Here is a 27,439-nt window from a genome sequence, read left to right on the forward strand (position 1 = left end):
TTTTCATTTACATAACCCAGGTGAAATGATCAGCATTAGAGGGTAAATGTGAAGGAAATGCTGACAGGTTTGGAGGAAAAGAAAGGAGATACTGAGAAATTTTATTTCAGGGAAATCACACATTCATACTGAAGATAGACTCATTCATGGAGAAGAACTGGAGCTGACATCAGCATTGTGTTTGGGGTGGATAGTCACAGATACCATCCTCGGTATCATCATCATCATCATTATTATTATTATGAGATCATTTGTTCATGTTTCTGCCCTGAATTGATCCAGACATCCATCCAGATCCACATCCAAACTCTCAGTATGCATCATGTAAATACAAATGTGTTTTTGTGGTATGGAAGGAGATCTTACCTGCTCTTCTTCTGCTGATAAAGTGGCAGCCATCCTCCAGGTCCTTTTCCAGTAAAGAAAGAAAAGAACTAACCCACACACACACACCTTAGTGTGCTTTCCTTCCTGTCTTGAATCAGTCGTCGAGGAATTACAGGAAAGATACTTTCAGTATGGAGCTGCAGCTGATTTGAGATCAGAGAAATGGAGATCTACAGCATTTTATTCAACTTGCATGACGCTAGAGAAGAGCTTCTGTGCCATGCCTGCCTACACACACACACACACACACACACACACACACACACACACACACACACACACACACACACACACACACACACACACACACACACACACTTAAAATCCCAATGAATCCAACTAGTCTTTACTAAGACGACGTCAGACTGCCACCGCTGCCTCGTGCTCCTGCGTCTTTACATCCACAACCCGGAAATGCGAAAAACCGGAAACTGGAAACGCATTCTCCGCGTTGCAAGTTAAAAGAAATAATAATAATACGTTCCCGACAACATCTGGATGCCTCTCCGCTGCTTTTTCTCTGCCTCTTTACAGCTTCGGTACAGACACAGAAATGCGACTCTACGTGTATAAACGCGCCCCCTGTTGGACAGCAATGTAGCTCCGCCCACTCCCATTCATAAAAAACAACAATCTTTTTTTGACCTCTTGGGTGCTGCGGTACCGTCCGTACTGCGCATGCGCGTAAGCGTTTCGAAACCGGAAACACAAAAAAATTGTCCCGTTTCATTAAATCGATTCATTGAGTCAATTCAACACAGGGATTTGATTTGACTCTCCATATACTGTTTTAAAATCGAGCAATTCCAAGGAGAACTGCTGTAAAAACGTTCAGAGCATCTTCTTTGTCTGTGTTAAAGCATTTTCAAATCTCATTCAACTAAAAATACATGTAAAAAAAAGTCAAACGTATCGAGTTTGCATTCTCTTGACTGTGGAATTTGCACAAAACACACAATTTGCCTTTATTTTAAATCCTTAAGAAAACCATGATATACAGGAAAAACACGCAAGAAATACTGATAATAAATAATGTGACTAGGTGAATAACTGCTGGAGATGATGTATGTGGAAGTGCAGTTGTGGCTCCAGTGAAAGGAGAAGAGTTAAATTGGGTTTATTTGGTTTCTTGCTTTAGTGATGACGTTTATTCTCACTGTATGAGGTTCCTGTGTGCTGCAGTGCTCTGTTCTACTGAACTAATATCATTCAGGAAGGACAACTTGGGTCAGAGTGCAGGGTCAGCCATCATACAGCACCCCTGGAGCAGAGAGGGTTCACGGTCTTGCTCATAGAGCCAACAATGGCTCCTTCTCAAAACCCTAAACCTTCACCACTTCAGAGAAGACTTTGCTCAATTCTACAGTCTTCTCTGTAAATCGTGCAGGGGCGATTCTGTCTTAAAATCCCTGTGGAAACTAGTCATTTATGTCTTGCCTCTTTGTCTGTTTCCCTCATGTCCTTCATTTATGTCACAGGTTGCTTGGAGGATTCCCAGAGTAAAAGTTGAATTGTATGGTGACACAATCTCCTGTACATATGACTTCATCTTAAATCTTTACTTATTATTCCTAAATCTACACACAGTAGAGGAAAATATTAAAGATCTGATTATCTTTACTGTTTATTTCATACAGGACTCTCTGGCGCTGACCCTAATTTAACACTAAATGATCAAATAGAAATAAATAACAACCCATCACGTTAAAAACATTCATTATAACCAATACGTTTTTGAAAAAAACAACAAAACAATAGAAACTTTTAGAATTTGTAATGGTTACAATGGAATTTGCATTGGTTTTATTGTAATTGGTTACTTGCTTTTTTTTTTTGCTCCAGTGTGTACTGGTAATTTGTTGCTTCTAATTGGTAGCATGTTACATCTAAGAACACCTCTGACAGCTTGTTGGTATCTACTCAAAGCCAATAGGGACCATTGGGAGATCATTAAACCCTTCTCCACTGGTTTAATTGGTTTGATGACGCTGGTTTAATGATGTGCACAAACACACCATGTAATGTGAACCATGTGGAAACCATTAACCAGTTTAATGCTTAACAGCTGATGGCTTGCAGTGGTGTTTATAGTGGAATATTTCTACAATGGTTTCTATTGTTCTGGTTTGTTTTTCCCAGCAGGATATAATATGCATTTTGGTATTAAAATAAAATAATGATCAGATTGAATAGGTTGTAGTTTTGATTTCCTCCATGTTCAGGAGACACACATGACCCAAGAGTTATCACATCCTGGTTTGGTTTTATTTTCATTATTTTATTTGATTTACAATAAAGTTTTTGTACACTTCCATTTTGTAAATCAAAAGTACAAAGCGACTGTTTTTTTATTTTATTTTTTTCTATAAAAAAAACAGCGCCACCTACCTGTGATTCTTGATGCCACGTGAATTGTGTTTAAAAGTGGACTGTTCAAAACTAACAAATAAAACTTTTGTGGTGGCCTTATACTCTCACTCTAACCTTCACACACTACATCAATACTGCAACTATATTGTGTCCAAATGTTTGTGGACACCCGCCTTTCAGATAGCTTTTTGAACATCCACATTTAGGCTTCATTTGCCTGAACCTCCACTCTTTTGGAAGGATGTTCCACTAGATTTTGGTGTGTGCTTGATGTTAGTAAAGTCAGGTACTGATGTAGGTGAGAAGGTGAGGAAGTTCCTGGGGTGCAGTCAGCGTTCATATTCTTCCTGAAGGATGGGAATTGGAGCTTTGGAGCAGGAGATCTTCCTCTCCAACAACAAGTAAAGCAGATCTTCATGGAGCTGGCTTTGTACACAGGGGCATTGTCATGCTGGAACATGTTTGGGTCTCCTAATTCAAGTTCATGGTAGTGCATCAAAAGAAGTTTGATACAAGTTTGAGGAACAACATATGGCTAGCATATACTTTTGTACAATATATTGTGTGAATTTTTTCATTAAATCTGTAAACTTTGTACACAAAATGATTTTCCGTTATTGTTTTAAAACCGTACATAGGAGAAACACTTTCCTTTCCAGCTGATGGTAAAAACATCTGAGGGAAATAAACTCATTCTGTGTCACGCCTGAAAACGGAAAATAAAGTCAGCAGCACATTTCGAAACAGAGAACCAGGTTACCGCTCAGTCTAGAAGGTGATGTGAGAGACGTGCGGCTCTACAAAAAGAGGGGTTTCAATATTAGTCATGAGTTGCTTTCCAGGAACGCAGCAAATCTCATCAGCATGCAAAAAAAAATGCCCTCCTTTTTTTTGTAATACAACGCATGCAAAATGAAAAAAACTGTAATGCGTCCTCGCTCCAGCTTTTACGTTACATCCTGAATGTCTGAAGGTCGATACAGAAGGTCTTTTCTCCCTGCTGCTATTAGACTTTACAATCAGAGCTGCTCCGTGAACCAGTCACCAAAATATGTACAATATTACCCATGAATGTGTTCAATATGTCTGGAAGCGTAACTACTTCTTGGATGTCTCTTTTTCTTTTGTATTTATACACTGTTATGTATATACTTTTACTATGTCTCTATATTTTTATATTTATATATTTGCACATTTCTTTTTCTTTGCAGCTGTAACAGAAATTTCCCACTGTGGGACGAATAAAGGTATAACTTTCTTTTGCATAGCTGAAATTTCATCAGTCTGATTAAACTGCTGTGTGACTGACTTGCGTTTAATTCAGTCTGGCGATTAAAGCAAAATTCTCAAAAAAAAAAACAAAAACATAGAAACAAACACAAAGGGGAGGGGGATTCAGAAATCCATAACATCTGGATAAAATACATTTATTAATATAGCATTAAAAGTCTTGTAAGAACGCAGGTTACAAGGGTGCTGTAAATTTAAAATATCAAAATGTAATTTTTTAGAGAAGGCATTCATGAAGAATATTCCTATCATTCGTGGTGTCCCGTGAACTCGACTTAATCCGAGCAGCTTTCGAACCGTGATGGATTTTCTTTGCTTCTTCTTGACGTCCTGAAGCCGTGGTGTTAAAGAGTAAATCGTTACAGCATTTTGAACGTAAAAAAGTAGACATCGAGAAAACGTTGTTCGAAGCGGTTATGGGAAAAACAAAGGCCGACTTAATTGCGCTGTCGTCGTGTTTGTTACGCAGAGTGGAAAGTGAAAAGAAAAAAAAAAAAAGTCTTTAAGCTAATCTAAAATCATATCGATGAATAGATAAATCCAAAAACTCAGTCGGACAACATTTCTTGGTATGAAAGCGGTAAACTGCTGCTCTCCATCATCAGCTCTCCATCATCAGCTCTCCATCATCAGCTCTCCATGTGTTCTTTCCGGTCACTGCTTCCCGTTTGCGTCTCGGGCGTGGAGAGGTGCTCTAGCTCGTATCTCCCGTTCTGATCCGCAGGCCGAACCTGATCGGAAGGTTTCTTGTGCTCTAGGATCTGCTGCATCTGGTGAGTAGCGTAGTCCGGCTTGGTGGTAAGGGGACACTGCGGCACCTTGATCCCCAGGATGTCCGGCACCATGTAGGGTCTGAGCCATCCCACTAGCGGAGTGCTGCCTGGGGTGTAGTGAGTCTCACGGTGGTAGAACAGGAGCCCGTCCACCTGGAGGCAGGAGTGCAGAGTGAATACTGCGTACATGTAGCGAATAATTAATATGTATACATAATATAATACAGTCAGTAAGGTAACTATAGCGACTGTTATGTAAGCATGGTGTACTCTCATAGGGCTTTCTCGTCCGTTTGAGCCTGCGATTATGAAAAGCATCAGAGACAGTAAAAAATAAAAACACAGTAAAAGTTATATATTTGTATTGAATAAGCATAAAAAAAAAAGATTACATAATTGTGTTTACGTTATAATTTTCATCTGCTTGCCTATTAAAGCGTATATGCGCTAGAGGTTGACCGAAAACCCATACCGATAGTTTTTCCGGCCTCCGGTTCCGCTGTCATTACGAGAGCGGCCTCTAGAGGCGTATCACTGACGCCACGTGCTGTTTGTTTTTACACGCGAGACTGCGTGCTGCACGGCGAGCACTACAGTATATTTATTATTTATAGTTTGTGAATTAATTATATTTATTCATACATAAATTCATATTTACATGGAGTCGTTTTTGTTTTTATACAGTATTCATAAAAAAAATTATCTTATCTTTTATTGGCTAAGGCTAGCTATCAACCTAGCGATCTGTAAAAACAGCCGACCTCTAATTTGTCCCACGTCATTAAGTATTTGCAGCAATCGCTGTTTACTACACCATATCTCTGAATATTTGGGATTTCTTTTCTTTTTGTTTTTTTTTTTCCTTCTAGAGAACAAATTCTGAATTTCTATCAACCCCATGTATGAACGCAACATGCCGGTGCGCTTACGCTGAAGCTGTAGTCGTGCGCCAGGGCCTTCTGAATGGACTCCGCTGTACAGCTGATGCTGTTCAGACTCACAAAACGGAACTGCAAACAAGCACAAGTGTGGTGAAAACTAAATTACATTCAAGTGAAAAAAAAATACGATGAAAACGATTTCAGTACTAATAGGCAACGTACAGGGTTTCGTTTGCAAATCTCCGACAGTCCTTCTACCTCGTCGACCTTCGACTGCAGCCAGTAGAACCGGAACTCGGACTGTTAGTAAACATTTAGAGATTCGCATCAGAAAAACGATGACGGCTTTGAGATCTCGATTACAGAATAATAAGACGTACTGAACAGTCGTAGACAGGATGTCCCCTCCAGCACATCACATCCAGGATGTAGAAGGTCCTGTCCACTTCACTGTAAATGCAGTCTAGGATGGTATAATCTGTAGAAATGAATAATCCAGACCTCATTACCACCAAATACGTAGGATTTCTAAATCAAACTGTAAGTAAAAATACGTTCAGTCCCGTACTACAAACCTTTTCCCATCGCTGAGTTGTGTCTATTTCCTCCTGGCAGCAAAGACGGGAAACGATTCACACAGTACCCACTTTTAGTGTACGATGCAGTGGAGCCCTAATAATTACACAAAAATAAAAAATACAAAAATAGAGCAATAAATATTAACAGAATGAGAATTTCAGTAGCATTGAACAAGATTCATGACCTTCTGATCAGAAATCCAACGTCTTTATCACTGAGGTCCGCCTCCCTTGAAATACATTGGCTGCATTTCAATTCCTTGAGAACGTAAAAGTCATGAATGGACTTAGAAATACGGAATAAATAACAGAGAGAAAAGCTGAAACGAGTGTTGTAGCTAGGCAACAAGGTTCTCATCTCACATGGGGTGTCCCGGTATTTGGGACACGCTGTTACAGATAAGATGTTTAAAGAAATACCCCATGAGAACAGAACCATATTAACATTTACACCATTGTTTTATTGAACATGCTCATTATAATACGTTATTGTTTCTATGGCAACACATTATGTTCCTTCGAAATGTGGGTCTCCATCCTTTGGTACATTACAGACCAGTTTCTTTATGATAATATTCTGGAGCACCGTCTGGTGGAGTGTGTGTGTGTGGGAGGGTCAGGAGGATGGGCAAGTTGCCAGCACCAACAAGCTGCCACTGATGGGCCCTTGAGCAAGGCCCTTAACCCTCAACTGAGTCAAACACTGATTGATTTCTATTACAATAATCATGACCCCAAAACCGTCTTTTCAACTACCTCAAATAAACGTGTAAATGAGGTCACGTGTGTTGTGGTGAGTTCGAGTCTGGAGTTTCTTCATCATTGATTCCTCTCTAAATGTTCTGCTTGATGTTGAACTGATGCTGAACTGGATGTTGGTGATCAGTAGATTCACCGAGCACCGATCAGAACACGTGTAAAACAGAGCGTGCGCTCGATCCTGATTGGTGACTCGCTGCGTGTTTCACCAGTTACGTTTTTATCCTCGTAAATAAAAGGAAACGACTGATTTCACTACATGTAGTAAAAAGTGAGTTTAAATGTAGTGAAGTTTCAGTAAGTTTCAGCTGCGCCCAGGTGTTCGTGGACTTCTGGTCTAACCAGATGTTTCATCAAGACCTTATAAGACAAGTTCATGTCCTGGGTCGTTTCCCTGTTGGACGTGGCATGATGAGATTAAAATTCCCGCAGGAAACAGTGGCCGAGATGAAGATTAGAAACGAGAAAAGCAGATCGGGACGTTTCTACGCATCAAAACAAAGTAAACGTGTTGATAAGAAGGCGATCGGTCCAAACCTTAGATGCGATGATGAGCGAGCGCTTTCCGACGGGACACACCACCAGCAGCCAGTCGGCGCTAAGATTCACAGGGACGTCCACCAGCCACTCCGACAACATCAGCTGTTCAAACCCAGAATGTTCATTAAGTGGTAGATTTCAGCAGGGGATTTTCATCACATGACACGTGAGCATATGGTGTATTTTTGCATCAGTCTAGTGGTTTTTCTGTGGTTCAGGCAGAAAATCTGCATCCGAAACTGGAAAAAAAAGAAAAATCGTCCGTATCAAATCAAAATCTTGTCAGTGCATGTACAAGCAGATGAGGAAGGATTAGGAAGTGATGTTTAATCATTAAACATGTTCTTATTTTCTTAACACCAAACTGCACTGACTGTGACCGTCATTAGACAATCTATTAGAATGATGTGGAAACTGTTTAATGCGTATTTGCTGCAGAACCACTTAAAAATCCACAATCCTAAAGGGTTTTCCGTCGATATGAAGCTAAGCGTAAGCGTAACCCTACTCTATATCGTTCCTAGCAGATTCTCTACATCTTCACTGGGTTACGACCTGGTTGGCGTAATGTCTTGGCAACTTTCTGCGCTGCTCGACCTCCATCCCTTCGTCTTCCGCTTCATCCTGCTGCTGCTTTTTCTGTTCCTTCTCCTCGTCCTCGTCACTCTCTGTCCCTATCCAGTCTCCGTCTGCCAAACGCCGAGCGTGATTCACGTAGTTCAGCCTTTTCCTACAAAAAAATATTGTTATTACAAAACAACACGTTCTACAGGTGCACCACATGGACTACAGTATCATCAACAATATGGAGTTCTTCCTCAAACTGGCACATGTTAGTAAACTCAGGTAGTGATGTAGGTGAGAAGATGAGGAGGTTCCTGCAGTGCAGTCAGCATTCACATTCTTCCCAAAGTTGTTCAATAGGGTTGGAGCTCTATAGATGATTGTGTGCCTCCAACTTTGGTACACCAGTTTGGGGAAGAACCACAAAGCCCTGGGAAAGTCTGGTGTCCCAATACTTTGTCTATAGTGAATATTGGTGTGTTTATATGTACAAGGAACACGGTACTTACTGCTTCTGCTCCTGCAGGAACTTCCTCCGCCGCTCGTCCTGGTCCAGGGCGCTGTATTTGCTCTTGTACTGAGCCAGACGAGGATGTGGAGCCGAGGTGCTGTTCGCTTCTCTGCTTACACAGAAGCTGGAGGACAGAGCCTCAGTCAAGGCGTCCATCTCAGACCTACAGATTAGACGAGAAACATTCATACTGACTTTAACGGAGGTTAAAGGGGTTTTTATTCTCGTCCTCGAAGGACCCAGTGTTCATTCAAGTTTTTATTCAGCAAACAGCAAAACCGACCTTTTAAACACCGACATCAGTTAAACACCTGACCATCGCACCGATCCGTCCTCATCCCACTCCCAAACTAACCCGGGATGTTTATCTGGACTCGCTCTGCTTTCCTGTTCCTCTCCTCTAGAAAGATCACTACAGTTTGAGGTGCGAGGTTGAGGATTTTTGAGATCATGGACTGGTGGTGAAGACGTTAGGACGTCTGGGGTTCAGTCAGTTTTCCAGTTCATCCTAAAAGTGTTTAATAGGGTTGAAGTCAGTGTTGTGTGACTTTCTCCAAAGTTCCTCCACTCCAACCTCAGAAAACCATGTCTTCATTAAGCTGGCTTGGTGTCATGTTGGGACCCGTTTGATTAAAGGGAACTGTAATGCGATACAGTATAAGGTTGTGTTTCTCCATAACTGAGGCCGATGCGATTCGCATCACCGATACGACACTTAACTTTCAAATGAAGCAGTAACCGATGCTCCTGGTACGATGATCCGATTTCAATTCACTGATGCTCCGCATTTCAAGATGATACCGTTTTATTTCTTTGGTTCAGACAGACAGCAAATATTTCATTTACTTAAGCGCCGTCTGACTTCTAACACACATCCCCTTTCGCACGTCCCCTATCACACACGTCTTTGTAGTGCACATAAAAAAGATCAAATAAAACCAGATGTTGTTTTCCTGTTCTGTGTGCAGGAAGTTACAGCTCTACCTCTGCCATGTTAATCTGTGTTCTATGTGACTCTCAGGACGTGTCATATATATATTTTTTACACTTGAATCAACTTCTTAATGTGTTGCATGTGAACTAATATATTTAATCAGATTTACAAAAGTACAAATAAATGCAGTTTGTATTACATGTACGTCCAAAAGTCCATAAATAAAGGGACGACTGTCCCAACAGCTGGAAACAAGAAATGAGTAATCAGAGTGAAAATAATAATAATTGTTATTATTTACTGGTACATATCAGCTTTGCTTTTTTTTTTTTTTTTTGTACATATAATGAATAGAAACATGTACAGATGTGACGATCAGGTGTCTCCAATCATGTTTTCATTTCAGATGAAAACCTGAACAGAATTAATAGGCAGAAGAACGAGGAACTGCTTATTGCACAAATCAATACATTACACAAGTGAACTTCTTTATTAGCCCATAATTTATATCTACATAATAAACCCAACATGCTGACCATCATATTTAAAACTCAAACCTGGGGTTATGGACGCTGATACCTGGGATGCAGGAAAACTGCTCCTGCTGTTGTCACGCGTACTGCACGAAATCTAAAGTCAAATCGCAAATAACGCGCTCCTCCCTTATGTTCGTGCACTACCCTCGGTGTAAACCTAACCGATTAATCTTCTACCTAGTGCACTTCATAATAAACAAGACCCCAATTTAGGATTAAACCTACAACCCATGTGCGCCGCCATCTTTGTTGTTGGTCGACCAAACGCCTTCACGGAGTTTATAACGACTAATCTTAAATAGTAAATAAGGGATGTGGAAAACAGGACAATAAACCCAGAAATAGAAAATGATTATATGTTTGATTAATGTTACGTTTATGATTGTTTTATATCTATATATTTTTTATTTGTATTCCAATTTTTAAAATCTCAATAACATACGTTTATACACTAGACGGCGCCAGAGAGTTACAAAAAGTAACTATTGGATGAGATTTAAATCTCATATAAAACTCTCATCTCTTATTTTCGTCCACTACTCTAAATGTAAACCCTTTAACCTTATACCTAGTGCACTTTATGGAAAACAAGGCCCCGATTTGGGATTTTAAAAAACACCCCTTTGCGCCGCCATCTTTTTTTGTTGGTCGACCAAACACCTTCACGGAGTTTATAAGTATTTGGATACTACACAGAGAGTGTTGGGAAACTGAAAAATGAACCCAATCAAGAAATTAAGACATGTTTAAAATGTCTAGATATTATATATATATATATATATATATATATATATATATATATATATATATATATATATATATATATATATATATATATATATATATATATGTGTGTATCCCCATTATTAAATCTAAATACTATACGGTTATCCGCTAGATGGCGATAGAGAGTTACAAACCAGTACCATCTGTCGCATTAAAAGGGAGGAGACTCAAATCACAAGTCGCATCCTTATGTTCGTGCACTACCCTAGAAAGACCTAAACCCTTTAACCATGTACCTAATGCAATTTGGGATAAAACCAAAACCCTAGTGCGCCGCCATCTTTTTTGTTGGTCGACCAAACGCCTTCACGGAGGTTATATGGAATAATAGTAATAACAATAATAATAATAATAATAATAATAATAATAATAATAATGATAATAATAATAATAATAATAATAATAATAATAAGATTACACAAGGAGTGTTGGAAAACAGGAAAATTATCAAAAGATAATTATTAAACATATATATAAAAAAATGGATGAATGTGGAAATGGATGAATGGTTTCTATCTATCTATCTATCTATCTATCTATCTATCTATCTATCTATCTATCTATCTATCTATCTATCTATCTATCTATCTATCTATCTATCTAATATATTTGTTTTTTTATTCACGTATTTTAAAATCTCAACCCTAAAGAAATCCACTAGGCGGCAACAGAGAGTTACAAATCATTCCCAATTGTTCCTTTATAAAGCGAGGAGGATATAATAAGAGACCAAAAAAAGGGAAGAAAAAAAAACTTTCCCGCATTCATTGTTCGTGTCTCTCGTCACGGAAAGACGCGTGGAAACGTGAGAAGTTGTGGATTACGAGCGGAGCGCTGGTGCTCGCGGTTATTGTGTTGGAGTGGTGACGGAATGAGAAGTGCGCGCGAGGCACAAGGACGCGCCCGGTACCATCACCGCCGTCTCTCCTTCTGTTTGTTTGTTTCTTAGTTTATTTATTTATTTGTTTTTTTTATTTATTTTATTTTTTTTTATTTTAAGTACGCGCGACTTTTCTTTGATGTCTCGCGACATTGTTTTGATCTTTGTTATTGTTACAAAATGACTGGGCGGCGCTCCGAGGCGCAGGAACACCGACACCGACACCACGGGTTCTAGTTTGTAAGTTCGCCGGTGTTTCCATCACCTTCAGGACCAAAAACACACAATCCTTTTTCTCTGCTCCGATTTCTTTCACAGACTCGGCTTGTGATCGCTCAAGAGTGTTGTGAAGGTGCAGCTCCTGGACCTGGGGGTGAGGACTGAGTCAGTGTCGTAATTCCTTCCTGTTTTCCTGAAAACTCTTTTTGCAACAAGTGTTCAAGATCTTGTGTTTCCAAGAAGCACCTGGAGCTCCCTTTCTTTTGTTCTTCGTCTTCTCCAGCCTGGATCTTCAGCCCTGCGTGATGGAGCGGAGAGGAAACTTTGTTGAAGGGTTTCAGCTCTGGGTTCCTGCACGCGAGACGAGTTGAATCGTCGAGACTTCGAGCCATTACGAGTGTGTACTTTTTTTTGTTGGCACCACGAGAGAAGTTACGATGTCACTGAAAGCTGTAGCACTTTACACGTTCCAGAGCGAGAACAAAGAGGAGATCAGCATACAGGAGAACGAGGAGCTGGTCATTTTCGATGAGAACTCGGTTGACGGATGGTTACAGGGTGAAAACAGTCGTGGCGAGAAAGGCCTCTTCCCCGCCTCGTACGTAGAGATCGTTCGTCCGCGCTCCAACTCCAACCTGACCGATTACTCCCTGAGTCCTGCAGGTTCTCCTGGAAAAGATGCCTTCTTCACTCACAGTACGAACGCCACGGATTACGACGATGACGACGACGACTGGGACGACTGGGATGACAACTCGACGGTGGTCGAGGACGAAGACCCTCACCGGGCCGTGGGTGCCAACGGACACGCGCAGCAGAGACCGAACCATAATCCTAATGTGCAATACCGTTCCAGGCCCCACATGGAGCGCCAGGACAGCATCTCCAGCTCCAGGAAAGGGAGCATGGTGGGCCGCAATCTTAATCGCTTTTCCAATTTCGTGCGCTCGGGCGTCGAGGCCTTTGTGCTCGGCGACGTACCTATGATGGCGAAGATCGCCGAGGCGTACACCATCGAAATGGGCCCGCGTGGACCCCAGTGGAAGGAGAGTCCACAGCCTTTCATCTGCTCAATAGAGGATCCCACCAAACAGACCAAGTTCAAGGGCATTAAGAGTTACATCTCCTACCGAGTCACCCCCAGCCACACTAGCAGACCCGTGTATCGGCGCTATAAGCACTTCGACTGGTTGTACAACCGCCTGCTGCACAAATTTACCGTAATTTCCGTCCCACACCTCCCAGAGAAGCAGGCCACCGGACGCTTCGAAGAGGACTTCATCGAAAAGCGAAAGCGGCGGCTCATCTTATGGATGGACCACATGACCAGTCACCCGGTTCTGTCTCAGTATGAAGGCTTCGAACACTTCCTCATGTGCATCGACGACAAGCAGTGGAAACTGGGAAAGCGTCGTGCCGAGAAGGACGAGATGGTGGGAGCCCATTTCATGCTCACTCTCCACATCCCTAAAGAGCATCAGGACCTGCAAGACGTTGAGGAGCGCATCGATACCTTTAAGTCCTTCGCCAAGAAAATGGACGACAGCGTCATGCAGCTGATGCACGTCGCATCCGAACTCGTCCGCAAGCACCTCGGCGGCTTCCGGAAGGAGTTCCAGCGCCTCGGCGGTTCTTTCCAGTCCATTAGCCAGGCGTTCATGGTGGATCCTCCGTACAGCGGCGACGCCCTGAACAACGCCATCTCGCACACCGGCCGGACGTACGAGAACATCGGGGAGATGTTTGCAGAGCAGCCCAAATATGACCTGTTCCACATGCTGGATAAACTCTCGCTCTACCAGGGATTGCTGTCCAACTTTCCAGATATTATTCATTTACAGAAAGGTAACGTAAAACTTATTTATCGTTTTGAATGAAGCGAAGTAATAACTTTCTCAAAATTACATCAATCAGGGACGGCTTTAAGTTACTTCTGAAAACATCTTTGCTTTTCTCTGTGGATGAGAATCTGAAATCTGGACAGAGATCCAGAAAATATCAAAAAATCCCAAGTGCAGCTGGATATAGATTCAGAGTCAAATCTGGTTTTTATGTTGTTGTTTTTTCATGTAATTCAAACAAACTTTGATTGTCTTTGAGTTTCAGCTATGGAATATCTTCTCCTACATTTATCCCTCCTTCAGACCCAACAGCTGTCCCCCCCTCCGCCGAACCCCCCGCAGCGCACTGGAGGGGGAAAAGAGTAGCGTTTGCCAGATATTCAGCAAGTTTGTGCATGCACAGCAAACGTTCTAACACGCAACAGTCGTGCACAGCAGTCGCTCGGGGACTGTTATAAACCCTCACAGAGGTCACGGATATGCATAAAAAAAGAAGTCCGTTTTATAAACCTAAACCTCGTCGACTGCTCCATGCTGCACCTTCGAACGTTCCGTCAAAATTCAGAATCACCGTCTTAATTTCGTTTCCTCGACGATTCGTGGTTTTACAGGAAGCCCACTTTGATAACCCTTTGCCTTTTCCATGTGTGCTTCAAGGAGAGCTAAATGGTTCCCAGGAGCATAGTAAAAAAAAAATTGGGAATGCTGCCTGAGGAAATTCTTATTGAGGCCTACAAAGCCCGGATTTCTCGAGCAATTCCACCGTGAGAAGTCTTCACATGTGGCTCACGAGCACGCTTTATTAACCCTTTAATCATCATCCTGCTGTAACTGATTTTCTCCGACATTGTTTCTAGAAGGTTGAAAGTGGTCTCTTCCTTGTTCTTTGAAGAACAGCAGGAGCCCTGAGGGTGTGGCGCAGGTCACATTTGGGACCGTTTTAATAAAGTGCAAGCATGAGGTGGATTCTGAAATATAACAAAGACATCTTTTGATGCAATTCACTCCAGAAGATCTCGCTTTATACCGCCGGTCTGACCCTCAGATTGGCACTGTTAGTTCTGTCTGTTCAGTCGATCGTGATTGGATGTTTTCCACGTTCCACCGAGAAACCCTCGGATAGCGTCATTGCTATCAAACGGCAGGGGTTCCATGTTTCTGTTGCTTAGTAACCGACACTGTTGAACCCCCCGTGTGCTGCTGTGCTAAGCAACACGGAAAAGAAATTCACCTGCTGGTGTTGGGTTTCAGTCCATGGTGACGAGAGGCACAATAGCCCCAAAGCTCTCGCCGCATCTCCGGTGTCACGGCGCGAGGAAACCCGAGCGTCCGTTTAACTCTCGTGCAGACGTAGTGAAGGCGTAACGCAGGTGTAATAAGTGTACATGGGGACGTTTGTAAGTACAGGCCGCACTGAAATCGGAACCGGAGCTCAGGAGCATCAGGTTTTGGCTCCTCCATTATTTATCCAGAGCGACTTCCAATGATCTCATTTACACAACGGAGAAGCTTCATTACAATAAATAACAGTAGATAAACAGGGTATGAGGTTCATATGTACAGGAATGAAGGTGATTAATGTACAGAAGGTGCAGTAGGTAATAATATATGGTGTATATAGTAATATAAAATATACCGTGTTTATATTGTGCGCAGATGTCTGGAGAGAACATGATCAAATGTCACGATGAAAGTTATGTACAAGTATGAATTGTATGATGGATAATTTACCGAATATTTATGGGTGGAATTATACAGTATTGCGGCGATAAACGAGTTACGGATGGTGCTAAAACGCGTACTAGATAAACAATGCGTTTTTACAAGCTGCCTGATGGCGTTTCCGCAAATCATCACAATGTCAGCCATTGTTCAGCCCTGTTTTGTTTGCCCTGTCGGAGAATGTAAAGTTCTTCTGTAGAAAACTTCAAATGTTAGCAAGTAGCTTAGCAACGGTTTAACCGGCTAACGTTCTCGAGTCATAACTAAAATGTTGCCGATTATGTTCTCAAAACAACTACCAAGTAACGTTTTTTGGCGGCCATGTTGATCCGATGTCACTGTTAACATGGTGTGTTTTTCGAAGGTTTTTATCGATTGTGTGGTGGGAAAATAGTGGAAAATTCCATAAGGGAATCACCTTTTCCTGAACCGAATCGTTATTTTACTCTTGACTGTTACACAGACACATCCCCAATGTTTGTTCACATCCACACATATTCTGAGGAGAAACTAACCCTGGGCTGCCATGACAGTTGTTCGAGCAGACAGCTCAAGTTAGCCTGCTAACTCTAGTCCAAACAATGCAAAGTTTTGTGTACGGATAACAGCCGTGTAAACGTTCTCCTCGAACGCGCCTTTAATTTGACTAGTAAAATCGGTCCTGATGTCATCTGTTCCGTTTCACACTATAGAACACGTGTCTCCTGCTACAGTTACAGCAGCGACGTGCGTTTCACGGTGTTTAAACAAACCAATAAGAAATAGTTTTTTTTATTCAGCGAATTCTGAGGAAACTCTGATTAGCCTGGTTTAGTCACGTCTAAACCGCCGTTTTATGTCTACAGAGTGCATATTTGATTCGTCTCGCTTCTCCAGCGTTGAGGACGATAGCTGAGAGCTGGTTCTTTGATGTGGACCAGACACACACACACACACATTGCTGAGTTTTAAAGGGCCTCATGCAGGAAAAAGGAAACGAAAGGTTAAATACCAAGGGAGGAGATGGCAACCCGAGAGACCAGCAAACTCCCTTTCCATCTGTAAAATGCCAGCAAGGAAAAGGAGTGAGACAGTAATAAAAAGTGAGACACAAGTGTGCTTTTTTCCAACAGAAGGAATAAATAGCAGTATTCTGTATCCTGTAGTGTGTGTGTGTGTGTGTGTGTTACTTTTGCTCTTCTACTTGTGTGCAATTCGAGCACATGATAACACCGTACGCCTCTTGCCACAGCGCCCAGGAACCCCCAAGTTCTCCATGAGAGATCATAAGTTCTCCTTCACAGAGCACTTCACCTCCTGCTCTTGCAGAATTTGCAGAAAGCATCCGAACACCGTGTCCCACATATATAGCCTTGTATTTTTATTTTCTTACATCCTGTCCTCATAACGAATCCGTGCTCTACTCTGAAAAGGTCTTGTGATCTTGGCGTCTCGAGCGATAAAAGATCAACAAACATGCGCTGGAGATCTTGGACTTCGTCCCGCCCTTCACAAACCCTTAGTCTGCATGTCAGTATTTGCTCGCAGATAAATCTGTGTGAAGGCTCCGGCTGTTTTTCCAGTCCTTCACCAAGGAGCCTGACATTCCTCGCAATGTTTCCTCTACACTGCACAGCAGGTCTGTTAGACACACATAAAAAAAAAATAATTTTCTTTTTTTTTTTTTTCAGTCTTGCTTCCAAAATCCAGCTGTAGCGGTTGTATGTATTGTCAGGAAGCAGTGTTTGTGTTCCCTCGTTCCTTGGTGCTGATTATAATCCACGTGTGTTAGTTGACCAGGATCAAGTACGAGTAGGACAGAATGGTGATTAATGTCAGAATGGTGCATGTTTATTCAATGTAAAGGTTTCGGTTTTTGTTGCTCATTTGTGAGCAGATGTGGAGCCTTTAAACGTTAGCGGACCATAGACCATCCCCGTGTGTGTGTGTGTGTGTGTGTGTGTGTAGTTAGTTTTTTTTTTTTTTTTAAACTGTACTTTCCTCTGAAGATAGAAATTAAACAGACACACACACACACACACACACACAAACACACTTCATCAGAGATCCAATAACTTCTCCGCTGCAGCTAATGAGATCCAGGCATCTTTTTGAAAAACATATAAACTCTGATACACATTGATGACAGACGTTATCCACTTCATAGCATTTCCTCTCTCTGTTCATTGTACACATGTAACGGCTATTATTTTGATCAGCGTCTCTTCTCCCGATATAATTTATGAGCGTACACTTAAAAAGTGTGCATGACATAAAAGTTTTTTTAAATCAGAGAAGTGAATTACTGGCCACCCGAGTGTTTTTTTTGGAGTAAAAGAATTCCTTGTCGGAGGTTTGAAAGGTTGGTTTTACGCAGTGGTTTCGCGCGAGCATCGCAAGTGTTCCGCATTCTGACCTGCGAACTTCCTGTATGCCAAAATTGTGCCGCACGTCAGAACCAAGTTGAACTAGAACAACAATTTCCAGCTGAGATTTAACACTTTGTGCCGTTGTCGTGAACCGTGTCTAAAATAAAAACGCTGAGCTTGCATTCCAAAGCGATTAACATGATCAGTCAAATCGAGAAAATTGCTATGCGTGACGACTCACGTGAGGTGGTGACGGGTAGTAAATGTGTGCAAGTCGAGACACAATGCTAGTCAGTTGTGCGTAGTTTAAAGTGTAAGATAAAGTTCTCGAACTCTGTAGGATGCTGAATTGTGGCCTGTTCTCTATTAAACAGTCAGGACTGAGTACAGGAAGTGCAGTGACTGGAATTCCTGAGTGTAATCCGAGTCGACGGTGTTAGGATTTATGCTACATTCTTCTTCTAACTCGATAATTGTTTTCCCGACTGGATTGTTTCCAGCGAGTTATAAATGGGTTGACGGATGATGTTTGCTTTGTAGTCTCAGATCAGAGCTCGACTTGTCCCGTTCGTCAGTAAGATGATGGAACCTAACGTTGTGACACGTGCTGTCCGATAGCACAGGGCCGTGTGTGTGTGTGTGTGTGTGTGTGAGAGAGAGAACAGTACTTTGCTGTGCTTGGCACTGCTGCTTTATTTACACTGCCATTATTTAACCTCAGATGACCGCCATTATATACAGTACATTCAGAGTTCAACTGTTTCTCAAGGAGAGATTGGGAAACGCTCTCACGTGATCAGGTGATGAAGCGCCACAGTCTTCCACGAGGTGCTTGAGGAAAAGTCCAACACTTCTAACATCAGATTTCGGGGTGTATTTCAGCAGACCGTATCAAGTACCTGAAAAAAAAAATGTATTTCAGCATGTCATCATATGAACGAAAAAACACCTCAATGTATCTAATGAATTTTGGCTGTAGACGTTCCAGCGTTTGAGTTGCACCATGCCCTCAGAAAGAATAAACGTGTAATGTTTAAAGGGCATGGTGCAACTCAAACGCTGGAACGTCTACAGCCAAAATTCGTAAATACGTTGAGAGATAGAAATAAGGCAGATTGTAGCGTGTCAGTTCTCAGAAAGCAACACTGCACTTCAATCGCATGAGCATGTCCATTAATTTAGCAAAAGTATTGGGACACCTGACTTTTCCAGCCAAACGTGGTTCTTTCACTAAAGCTGGAGATTGTAGAGGAGGCTTTTTGTGCGGTAGTAATACATACTTGGACTAGGAGACCCAAACGTGTTCCAGCATGACGATGCCCAGATCTGCTTTACATGGGTTGGAGTGGAAGGTCTTGTGTGGCCTGCTGTAGAGCTCTGATTAAAACACAGTGGAACACCTTTGAGACGAATGTGAACACTGACTGCACCCCAGGTCTCCTCACCTCACCTACGTTTGTAGATGTCTTCACTAACACTGCTGTGACGAAGTTAAACCATCTTCCCAGAAGAGTGGAGGATATTATCTTATGTTTGTGTCGACAGACTTTTGTCCATAAAGTCTTTTTTAATATAAAACCGAACTGGTTGCTGGTTTGCTTTTGTACGATTTGTATTATTATTTATTTATTTATTTATTTATTATTATTATTATTATTATTATTATTATTTTGAATATAATTTGGAAATCCATGAAACTGCTTCTTGTAATCCTGAAATCCAGCTCAGTACAGCTGATTGTTGTAACTCGAATGAATACGATGATGCAGCTCGATAACAAACATCCATCCACCAGCCGAGTGTCTGATGCTGATACCGGACGGACGCTTTCTCTTTTCCTTCATGACCACACTCGTATCGCTCTTTCACTTTCTCACAGCTGGGAAAACCACGAGATCCAGTACACGTTTGGTGATTTTGCTGCTCTCCCGAGGGCAAACACTCCCTATTCAGATCAGGCACAAGCAATCTCTTGCAATGAGATCATTTACCGAATGCAAAAAGAAGTCCTGTGTGTCTGGTTAGACAAGCTCCTGCTGCAGGGTTCGCGTGGACACGCCGTTTCCTTCTTCCTTCTGGTTTTATATGAAGTCATTGTGAAACTTGAGGCCATTATTCCAACCTGCAATTTACATTTATTCATTTCACCACATGCTTCCATGAGCATACGAGTCATACGAGAAGTAGTTTGGGGTAAATGGTTTTGCTCAATGGAGGTCCTGAGATTTCAGTAGAAATAAACTATTGGTGATGCACCTGTGCTGGATGATCGGTCTGAAAAATGCTTTTACAGCAAATCTTCTGTATTCGTTTCTGCCTGAAGCACTTTTGTAAATGTTAAGCAGGTTAACATTGGGGGAAAAAGAAGCTTGTTTCTGTTGCTGTTTTAATGGCCAGACTTTCATGGTTTGCTTCCAATTTTTTTAATCCTTCAAAAATATTTGGTAAAGGTTTTAATCCTTGTCATTGTTTCTACACAAATCCCAATATTAGAAATATTCTTCTATGCAGTTAATGTGTGTTTCCACATCGGAGCTTTTTATCATCTCTTTCGCTCCAGGATCTTCCTCCTGTTGTGATGCCTGTTCGTTTCCTGCTCGAAAAATCCGAAATATTTTGTTCACTAACACTAAGTATTTATGTTCATCTCCACACATGCTAAAAATTAACAGCCCACCACAGGAGACATGAGCAATTCAACTTCTGTTGCTTTCTTACTTGGGACTTTGTGATTCAATTCTATTCCAATATTTCTTTAGTGTTTAATAAAACATGTAGCATCAAATCATAAAATATCACACATTGTAAACCAAACAAGGCAGCATAGTGGTAGCTAGTTATGAGCATGAATACAGATTAAGGCAAATAAATTAATTCCCAATAAAACATTTGAAAAAGGAAAAAAAAGTGAATCGTTGCCAAACTAATCCCAACCCAGTCTGATTCCAGGTGCCCAGGCTGGTGATTTGTTCTCTGTGCATTTTCATGGTGGACCTAATAAACGCTGTTAGCAGACACTGGGCCTCTTTCATCAAATTAGATACGAGTTTAATTAGCATGTCGTGAAAATGTGTTGTTTCTCATTACCAACGAAAACGGTCCAAAACAACTCTGTTGTATCGTGTGTCTGTAGTAAATGACGCAATGCAGTGGCTGAGCTGCGTTGCTGGAAGTTACTGCACAGGCCGTCTTTATGGTCTCCTTAAAGACTAAAGTCAATGTTCTAATCATGACGCCGTTCTAATCATAGTGCTTATCAGCATATTGTATTTTCTAAAGAGGTTACGCCATGACATATCGATCGTCTATCAGTCACCCATCTTCACGTGATCCATACACCAGACTTGTAGTACGGTCCGCAAATGAAATGCAAAACGTCTTTGTGCCGTGTTTCCGGTCTCCACCTTTTACATGCGTACGAATGGAAGTCAGAGGAACTAAATGATGTAGTGTGATTGTGAAATGTTCTCAGGAATTCATTGGTCGTTGATATTTAGCAATTACGCTTGTGAAAAGTGGCGTTACGCGGTTGGAATTTTTTTATAAAAAAAAAATCCATATAATAAATAGTTTTTTAGCCCAAGAAAAGATTCAGGCTCAGTTTTCCGAGCATCTTTATGAAGTCCTCAGGAGCCGAATCTGGCGAGTAGTGTAGGTGATAACGTGTTGTTTCCAGAGAGAAACTCACGTGCGAGGAGAGCTCGGTGACTGGGTGCACACGTGGTCAGAACAGCACCGCTTGCACGCCTCCTGATGTACACAGGACGATGTTTTTTGGTACACTGATGTATGAAGTTCGGTGCTTCCTGTGACTGTGTGTGCAGCCTCATGCTGCCACCTGTTGGTGTGTTACAAAACTAGTCTTTTTTAAAACCACCATATATATATATATATATATATATATATATATATATATATTTATTTAAAACTAAGCTTGGTCTGACTTATGTGACGTGCCATATGATGGCTTTACTTGGAGCAACAGAACACCCGACACCACTATCCTTATCGTTATCATTTACTTTAGGCATATCTTCTCTTGCCTTCTCCCTGTAGCCCACTGCTATAGCTGTTTAAACATTATCTAAATGGGTGTTGGTCACTATGTGCAGCCTGAATGGCTGTCATGTGCTAAAATTTGGCTTTCGTGTGCTGCGTGACCAGGCCACATGTGTTGGCTGTTTCAGTGTAAGTTAGACCAGAAATTACAAGCAAAACTTTAGCCAATTGGAAGATCCTTCTTTTCAGCATTGTTATTGAGGAAATCATGAATCATGATAAAAAATCAGGACTGTTTTATTGCCTAGCGCTATGAAGTATGTATGAGCAAAAGTATGTGGAGATCTGAACATCACACCCATATGCGAGTTTTTCTCGAGCTGTTGTGACAAAGATGGACACAGAATCGTATAGAAAGTCTTTTTAATGCTGATCAGTCAAATTTCCTCTTGCTGGAAACAACACGTCTGCACACCAGACCTCCTGGCTAACATCAGTGCCTGATCTCACTAATGCTCTTGTAGCTGAATGAGTATTAATCCCTACAGTCATGCTCTAAAATAAATCCAGAAAAGTGCGGGTTATTAGAAGAGTTAAAGTGGAAGAAGCATGGAATCGGATGTTCATCAAGCACATATAGTCGCCCTCCGTATAAATTTTGACCAAATAGAGTTTATTGGTAGGACATTTGAATGAACTTACACAGTGGGATTGATCTGCCTTGTTCTGTTTCTTGCCACGAAACGTCATCTGGGGAGGATTACATTTACGCCCTTATCCAGAGTGACATACGATTATTTTGTTCATGTAGCTGAACAGTTAAAGTTAAAGGCCTCGCTCAAGGGCCAATCAGTGGCAGCCTAGTGGTGGTGGGAATTGAACTCACTACCCTCAGATCAGAAGTCCAACATCTTAACATCCAACTGGAAACGGTTTGGTGTTTGGCACTTGAACTTTGATATTATCTTGATTCAAGCACTTGTATGACTCGTTTCAAGGATTTCCCCAAATACGACTTAAAATCGAATGGGCAACTAAATTTTATAACATCGCTTACCGTTAAAATGAATCAAAGTCCCTAAACACTGACTTTATATAAACGGTATGAACGCCTCATTAGAAAAATGCCCCCAAATAACCCACTTGCCAAACTGCTCGAGTAGTTAAACACATCGTTTCATTTTCTGCTTCCATCAGCTCATGAATCAGAACACATTGACGTAATGTTCTTCTCCAGGACTCGATCTGTAAAATACTCGCTGTGTAGGCCATGTTTCCTTCATGAGGAATGCTGCATTGAGAAAATGTCTGCACCCGTCTGTCCTCATTTCTCATTCATATCTCCAGCAGCCAGTCGCGGACCACTTTTCCTCCACTGCATTATTCTGCATCATCCAAAGTGCCCTAAAGAGACGATTACACTGTTTAATTACCTGCTAATGAACTATGACAAAATTGTGGGCACATTAGCGGTCACATAGACACCGGAGACTGGATAATAAACACAGTAAACAAACGTAATGAAGCTTTAAAGCCGGAAGTGTGTTTATTCAGATACAGGCTCTGATTAACGCTTAACGCATCGCGTTCTCGAGCGGTGAGAATATAAATGACGATGCACTTATGTTGCCAGGGCGAGAGCCACTAAACACGAGGGAGAGAGAAAACAGGAAGTGAAGTGTAAAAACACTCACAGGCAGAGTTTAGAGTAAATAGCACGGCCCGCTATGTAAACTCATTCTGACTCATATAATATAATATTGACTCATGACAATAAACCAAGTTGTTCTGTGTCTCTGATACAGCTTGGATTTCCTCCCTACAGGAACTCTGTAAAAGTGTTCCTCCGTCAGTGGAAAATATAATTATATGATTTAATACATGATTTAAAAAGAAACTGTCTGCAGATGATTTTATTAGCGTTTATTAGCTTGTAACGTACTGGCTAGTTATCTCCTACCCAAAGCAGGTTTGAACAGCAGGGATCGCGATGACATCATGGCCTGAAAAGAGAACTGTACAAAACAATATGTTGCATTCGTGAGAGGGGGGAAGTGCCAATATTTTCTCGTTCTCACTTCTACTCCCCGTGACTCTGTGTCTCTTTTCCTTCCACTTCAGGTGCGTTTGCGAAAGTAAAGGAGTCCCAGCGTATGAGCGACGAAGGGAAGATGGATCAGGACGAGGCGGACGGCATTCGGAAGCGCTGCAGGACAGTGGGCTTCGCCCTGCAGGCCGAGATGAACCATTTCCACCAGCGCAGGGAGGTGGACTTTAAAGACATGATGCAGGCCTACTTACGTCAGCAGATCACGTTCTACCAGCGTGTGGTGCAGCAGCTCGAGAGAACCCTGCACATGTACGACAGCCTGTAGGGGGCGACTCGTCAGTTGTTAGTTGCTTCTGCACAAGAGTTGCTTGCTGTCTTTATCTTCCGGTTTACAAAGACACCCACAGCTGAGAAATGGAAAATAGATTTTTCTGGACTTGGACAGACATGGTTAAGGAGCTGGTCAGACCTATAGAATATATGCACACAAGGACCAAACTCTAGCTCATGCACTTAAAATGTCACTTTCTTGGCTGTCTTTCACGGCCAAAACACATGATTCCAGGGACTCGCACAGTTGCCTTGATAAACACATCCGTATAATAATAATAATAATTTTATCTCGTCTTGTTAAACCTGTTGCATTTAATTTAATAATGTTTGCAAAATCCTTACCTTCCACTTTTTCTTCCATTTGACCTTCTTTAAAACAGGCTGAATAGCTTTTCATGAGAAAAGTGAGTGCCAGTTATTACTAACCCTGCTAGCAGGCTCAGCGGGTGCCAGCACGAACTGTATGAGAGTTCATCTTCGGAATGAGCAAAACTAAGAATCCTGCCAGCGGACGATCCAGAGTTGACAGAGGGTTAAAAAGTGCTTTCTGAAACACGAACGTGAAAAAAGGATTGAGCAGAAGTAACACTTTTCCGAATGCTTTCCTTCATTTGAAAATCAATACATCAGATAAAGCATCATAATTTAGAATTTGAGAATTTCTAAAAGTCATTTTCGGGAAAGACGGGTGATGCTGATATTTTCGACGGCTGTCTTAAATCTCTAAGAAACAGTTGTGATTTTATTAATCAGAAAACCCATTGAAACGCATCGTCTCGTTTAAAAAAAACGTCTGAAAGAATGTTCGTTTATTGATGAACGAATTTAGAATAGTTGGCTCCTACACTGCGGGACTGATGAACGTACACTGTATTAATCAATGGGATGGGAAATGTATCGATCCTGGTTGTGACTCGTTATATAGGAAGTATTCGAAAGAACCGCCACGTGTAGTGGTACGTTTTTTCTTTTCTTTTTTTTTTTTATTTTACTTTTAGTTATTCTTTTTAAGTTGTGTTTAGATTTTAATGAAAGAAAGTTAGCGAGCTCAGGGCTGGTGTGCTCCTGAGTAATAGATTGTTTAAGTTGAATTCTTAGGGGCTGAGGTTTTTCTTTTCGTAGTAATTTTTATGTTAGTGTTTCAACTGTAGCTTCATTTGTGAATTTTTTTTCTGGTCGTCGACGCATTTCTGTCTCGAACTCGGACTGCGCTAAAACCTTGATCTCTTAACTTTATTTATTAGCCAGAATTCAGTAACTGGCAAAATAGAGGCTTCTACCATCTTAGTGCTTTGTGCCCAAGATGGCATCATACCACAATATCATCATTTACATAATATATTTCAAGGTGTCAGACACGCCCCTTCTTCCCCTCAGCGTTTCGCTCGCTTTGCAGCACAGGGGATACAGTTTACAGTAGCTGAAGGAAAGAAGTCTGATCGAATAAGATATTTTATTACTGGAATTTCACCCACATGGGGAAAAAAAACTGTTCGGGGGGAAAAAGGAGGTTATGGAGTGAAGATCGTTAGTGAGTCAGGACTGTTTGTGTCTATTTGGCCAATGAAGCACATTCCTAACTGGAGCACGTTTTCTTGTGCAATGTGGGGAAATAAGGTGTCCCTCCTTCATTTGCAAGCTGTTTTATTGCTGTAAGACCAAAGTATCAGTGTTTGTAGCTCAAATAAATAACCTTTTTTTTCCCCCCATGTCTTGCGGCATGTTTGCGACCACATTTGGGTGCGATACGGTTCAGAAAACGCTGAAACTGTGATTTTGTGGAAACGGCTGAGACGGCAGAATAAACAGAGAGGAAGAAGAAGGTCTACTGGAATGGTGGCAGCGTGCCACTGGTTGATCATAGTGAAAGAAAGAAGGGGAGGGCTGGTACTTAAGCCCTGCTATATAAAACCTTTAAGGGACCACAAGCGTCACATGAACGATTTGGACTGTGTGGTGGTGTTGTTTTTTTTTGTACATTGTACGTATGAATTTTGTCTTTTGGAAATTCTGTAAAGAAAAGGAACATTTGTTTCTACTACAGTCATGCTGACTCTTAATAAAAAAACAAAACAAGTAATCCTCCACTGATCCTTTGTTCGTGTTTGTTCGCATTTGACTATACTGCAGTGTTATAAAGAGAATTGCAACACCAAACCCACTGACTTCATATTCATACCTTTAAAATGAGATCAGAAGTTGAGACTGAGGCGACACAGCTGTTTGCGTTGATTTGCATTCTCAGTTTTGGGCTTTTGCTGAACGCGGTTCCAGCAGAAATACCTGATAATGGAGTAGAAAATATAGTGTGCAGATGTGTTCAGCTCTCAGGTTACTTTTTTTTTCAGCATGCATAGAAGAGCACATGGAAAACACATTAAAAAGCAAAATGCTGCTTTTGGTCTTCAGAGCAGGAACGTGAGAGATCAACTTTCTTTTTTTTATTGAATAGAAAGGGTTAATTAAAGCATACATAGCTGGGACATGCTTAAGCATTTTGCTTTCACATTTTTTTCCCTCTTTCCTAAAAAGTCAAGGATTGAAATTTAATGTCTGGCTTTTGATTTCGTGTGTCGTTATTTACGAGAATCGGCATAATGATGACGTTTAGCACGTATGGATTCATGAACCAACACAAATGCACTCCAACTGTGTGCTGAGACATCCCAGAATCAATCTAATGAAGTTTTGCATTTAATACATTACAAGCTTTAAGGGTTTTTTTCAATTCATGCAATTCAATTTCATGTGTAGCGCTTTTAATTGTAGATATTTACAGAAAAGCTATTTAACGCTGTGTTGATTTCCAGCCAATATTTAAAAGAGATATCCTTGTTCTGAGAAGTAATTGAAAGGTATTTCAAGGAAATTGTTTCGTAGATGGATGTTTTTTCTAGGAAAAAAAAGGGCCGTACTAATAAATAACCTGCACCCTGTGTTTTATGCAGATGTGGTGGATTGCACACGATTTAAATTTCCCTTGGGTATCATGCCTAAGTTCTTTGTATGTTATTAATAATAATATTTTATCAATGCAGAGTATTTCTGGCAGCTAATGTATTGTGAATAAGACGGGTAATATGGCGAAACTGGTTGCTGTATTCAGGTCCTGATCGGAGATCATTTCAGACTGTGATA

The 27,439-nt window shown here is 41.3% G+C and overlaps 3 protein-coding genes across 8 annotated transcripts in view; 1 reads left to right on the forward strand and 2 right to left on the reverse strand.

Annotated features, from left to right (window-relative positions):
• ptpn9a (protein tyrosine phosphatase non-receptor type 9a) overlaps positions 1–971 on the reverse strand; it is a 33,623-nt gene extending 32,652 nt beyond the window's left edge. Inside the window, exons 1-2 of one of the 5 annotated variants that reach the window (XM_083546358.1) lie at positions 660–971; positions 367–615 (exon numbers count right to left, since the gene is read on the reverse strand). In XM_083546358.1, the coding sequence (XP_083402484.1) occupies positions 367–399 (33 nt within the window). In that variant the 5' untranslated portion in view covers positions 400–615; positions 660–971. Of the gene's footprint in view, positions 1–366 lie in introns of all 5 variants that reach the window. The other 4 variants (XM_083546361.1, XM_083546359.1, XM_083546360.1 and 1 more) reach the window with 4 other exon arrangements.
• A 3,199-nt stretch (positions 972–4,170) lies between these two features.
• snupn (snurportin 1) lies at positions 4,171–10,377 on the reverse strand. Of its 2 annotated transcripts, none has more exons than XM_083547291.1 (9): positions 10,145–10,377; positions 8,652–8,816; positions 8,134–8,308; positions 7,576–7,680; positions 6,277–6,373; positions 6,082–6,179; positions 5,924–6,001; positions 5,750–5,830; positions 4,171–4,973 (listed from the first exon to the last, which is right to left on the reverse strand). In XM_083547291.1, the coding sequence occupies exons 2-9, from the start codon at positions 8,807–8,809 to the stop codon at positions 4,677–4,679; spliced, it is 1,089 nt and encodes a 362-aa protein (XP_083403417.1). In that variant the 5' UTR covers positions 8,810–8,816; positions 10,145–10,377; the 3' UTR covers positions 4,171–4,676. The 2 variants fall into 2 exon arrangements, with proteins under 2 accessions (XP_083403417.1, XP_083403416.1); XM_083547290.1 differs by having other exon boundaries at positions 8,937–10,277.
• A 1,203-nt stretch (positions 10,378–11,580) lies between these two features.
• On the forward strand, positions 11,581–26,386 carry snx33 (sorting nexin 33). The gene is made up of 2 exons (XM_083546365.1): positions 11,581–13,853; positions 24,040–26,386. Exons 1-2 carry the CDS (start codon positions 12,446–12,448, stop codon positions 24,291–24,293), a joined length of 1,662 nt encoding a protein of 553 aa, XP_083402491.1. The 5' UTR covers positions 11,581–12,445; the 3' UTR covers positions 24,294–26,386.
• Positions 26,387–27,439: the final 1,053 nt, after the last annotated feature.

This window comes from Silurus aristotelis, assembly GCF_946808225.1.
Source record: "Silurus aristotelis genome assembly, chromosome: 7".
Lineage (NCBI taxonomy): Eukaryota > Metazoa > Chordata > Actinopteri > Siluriformes > Siluridae > Silurus > Silurus aristotelis.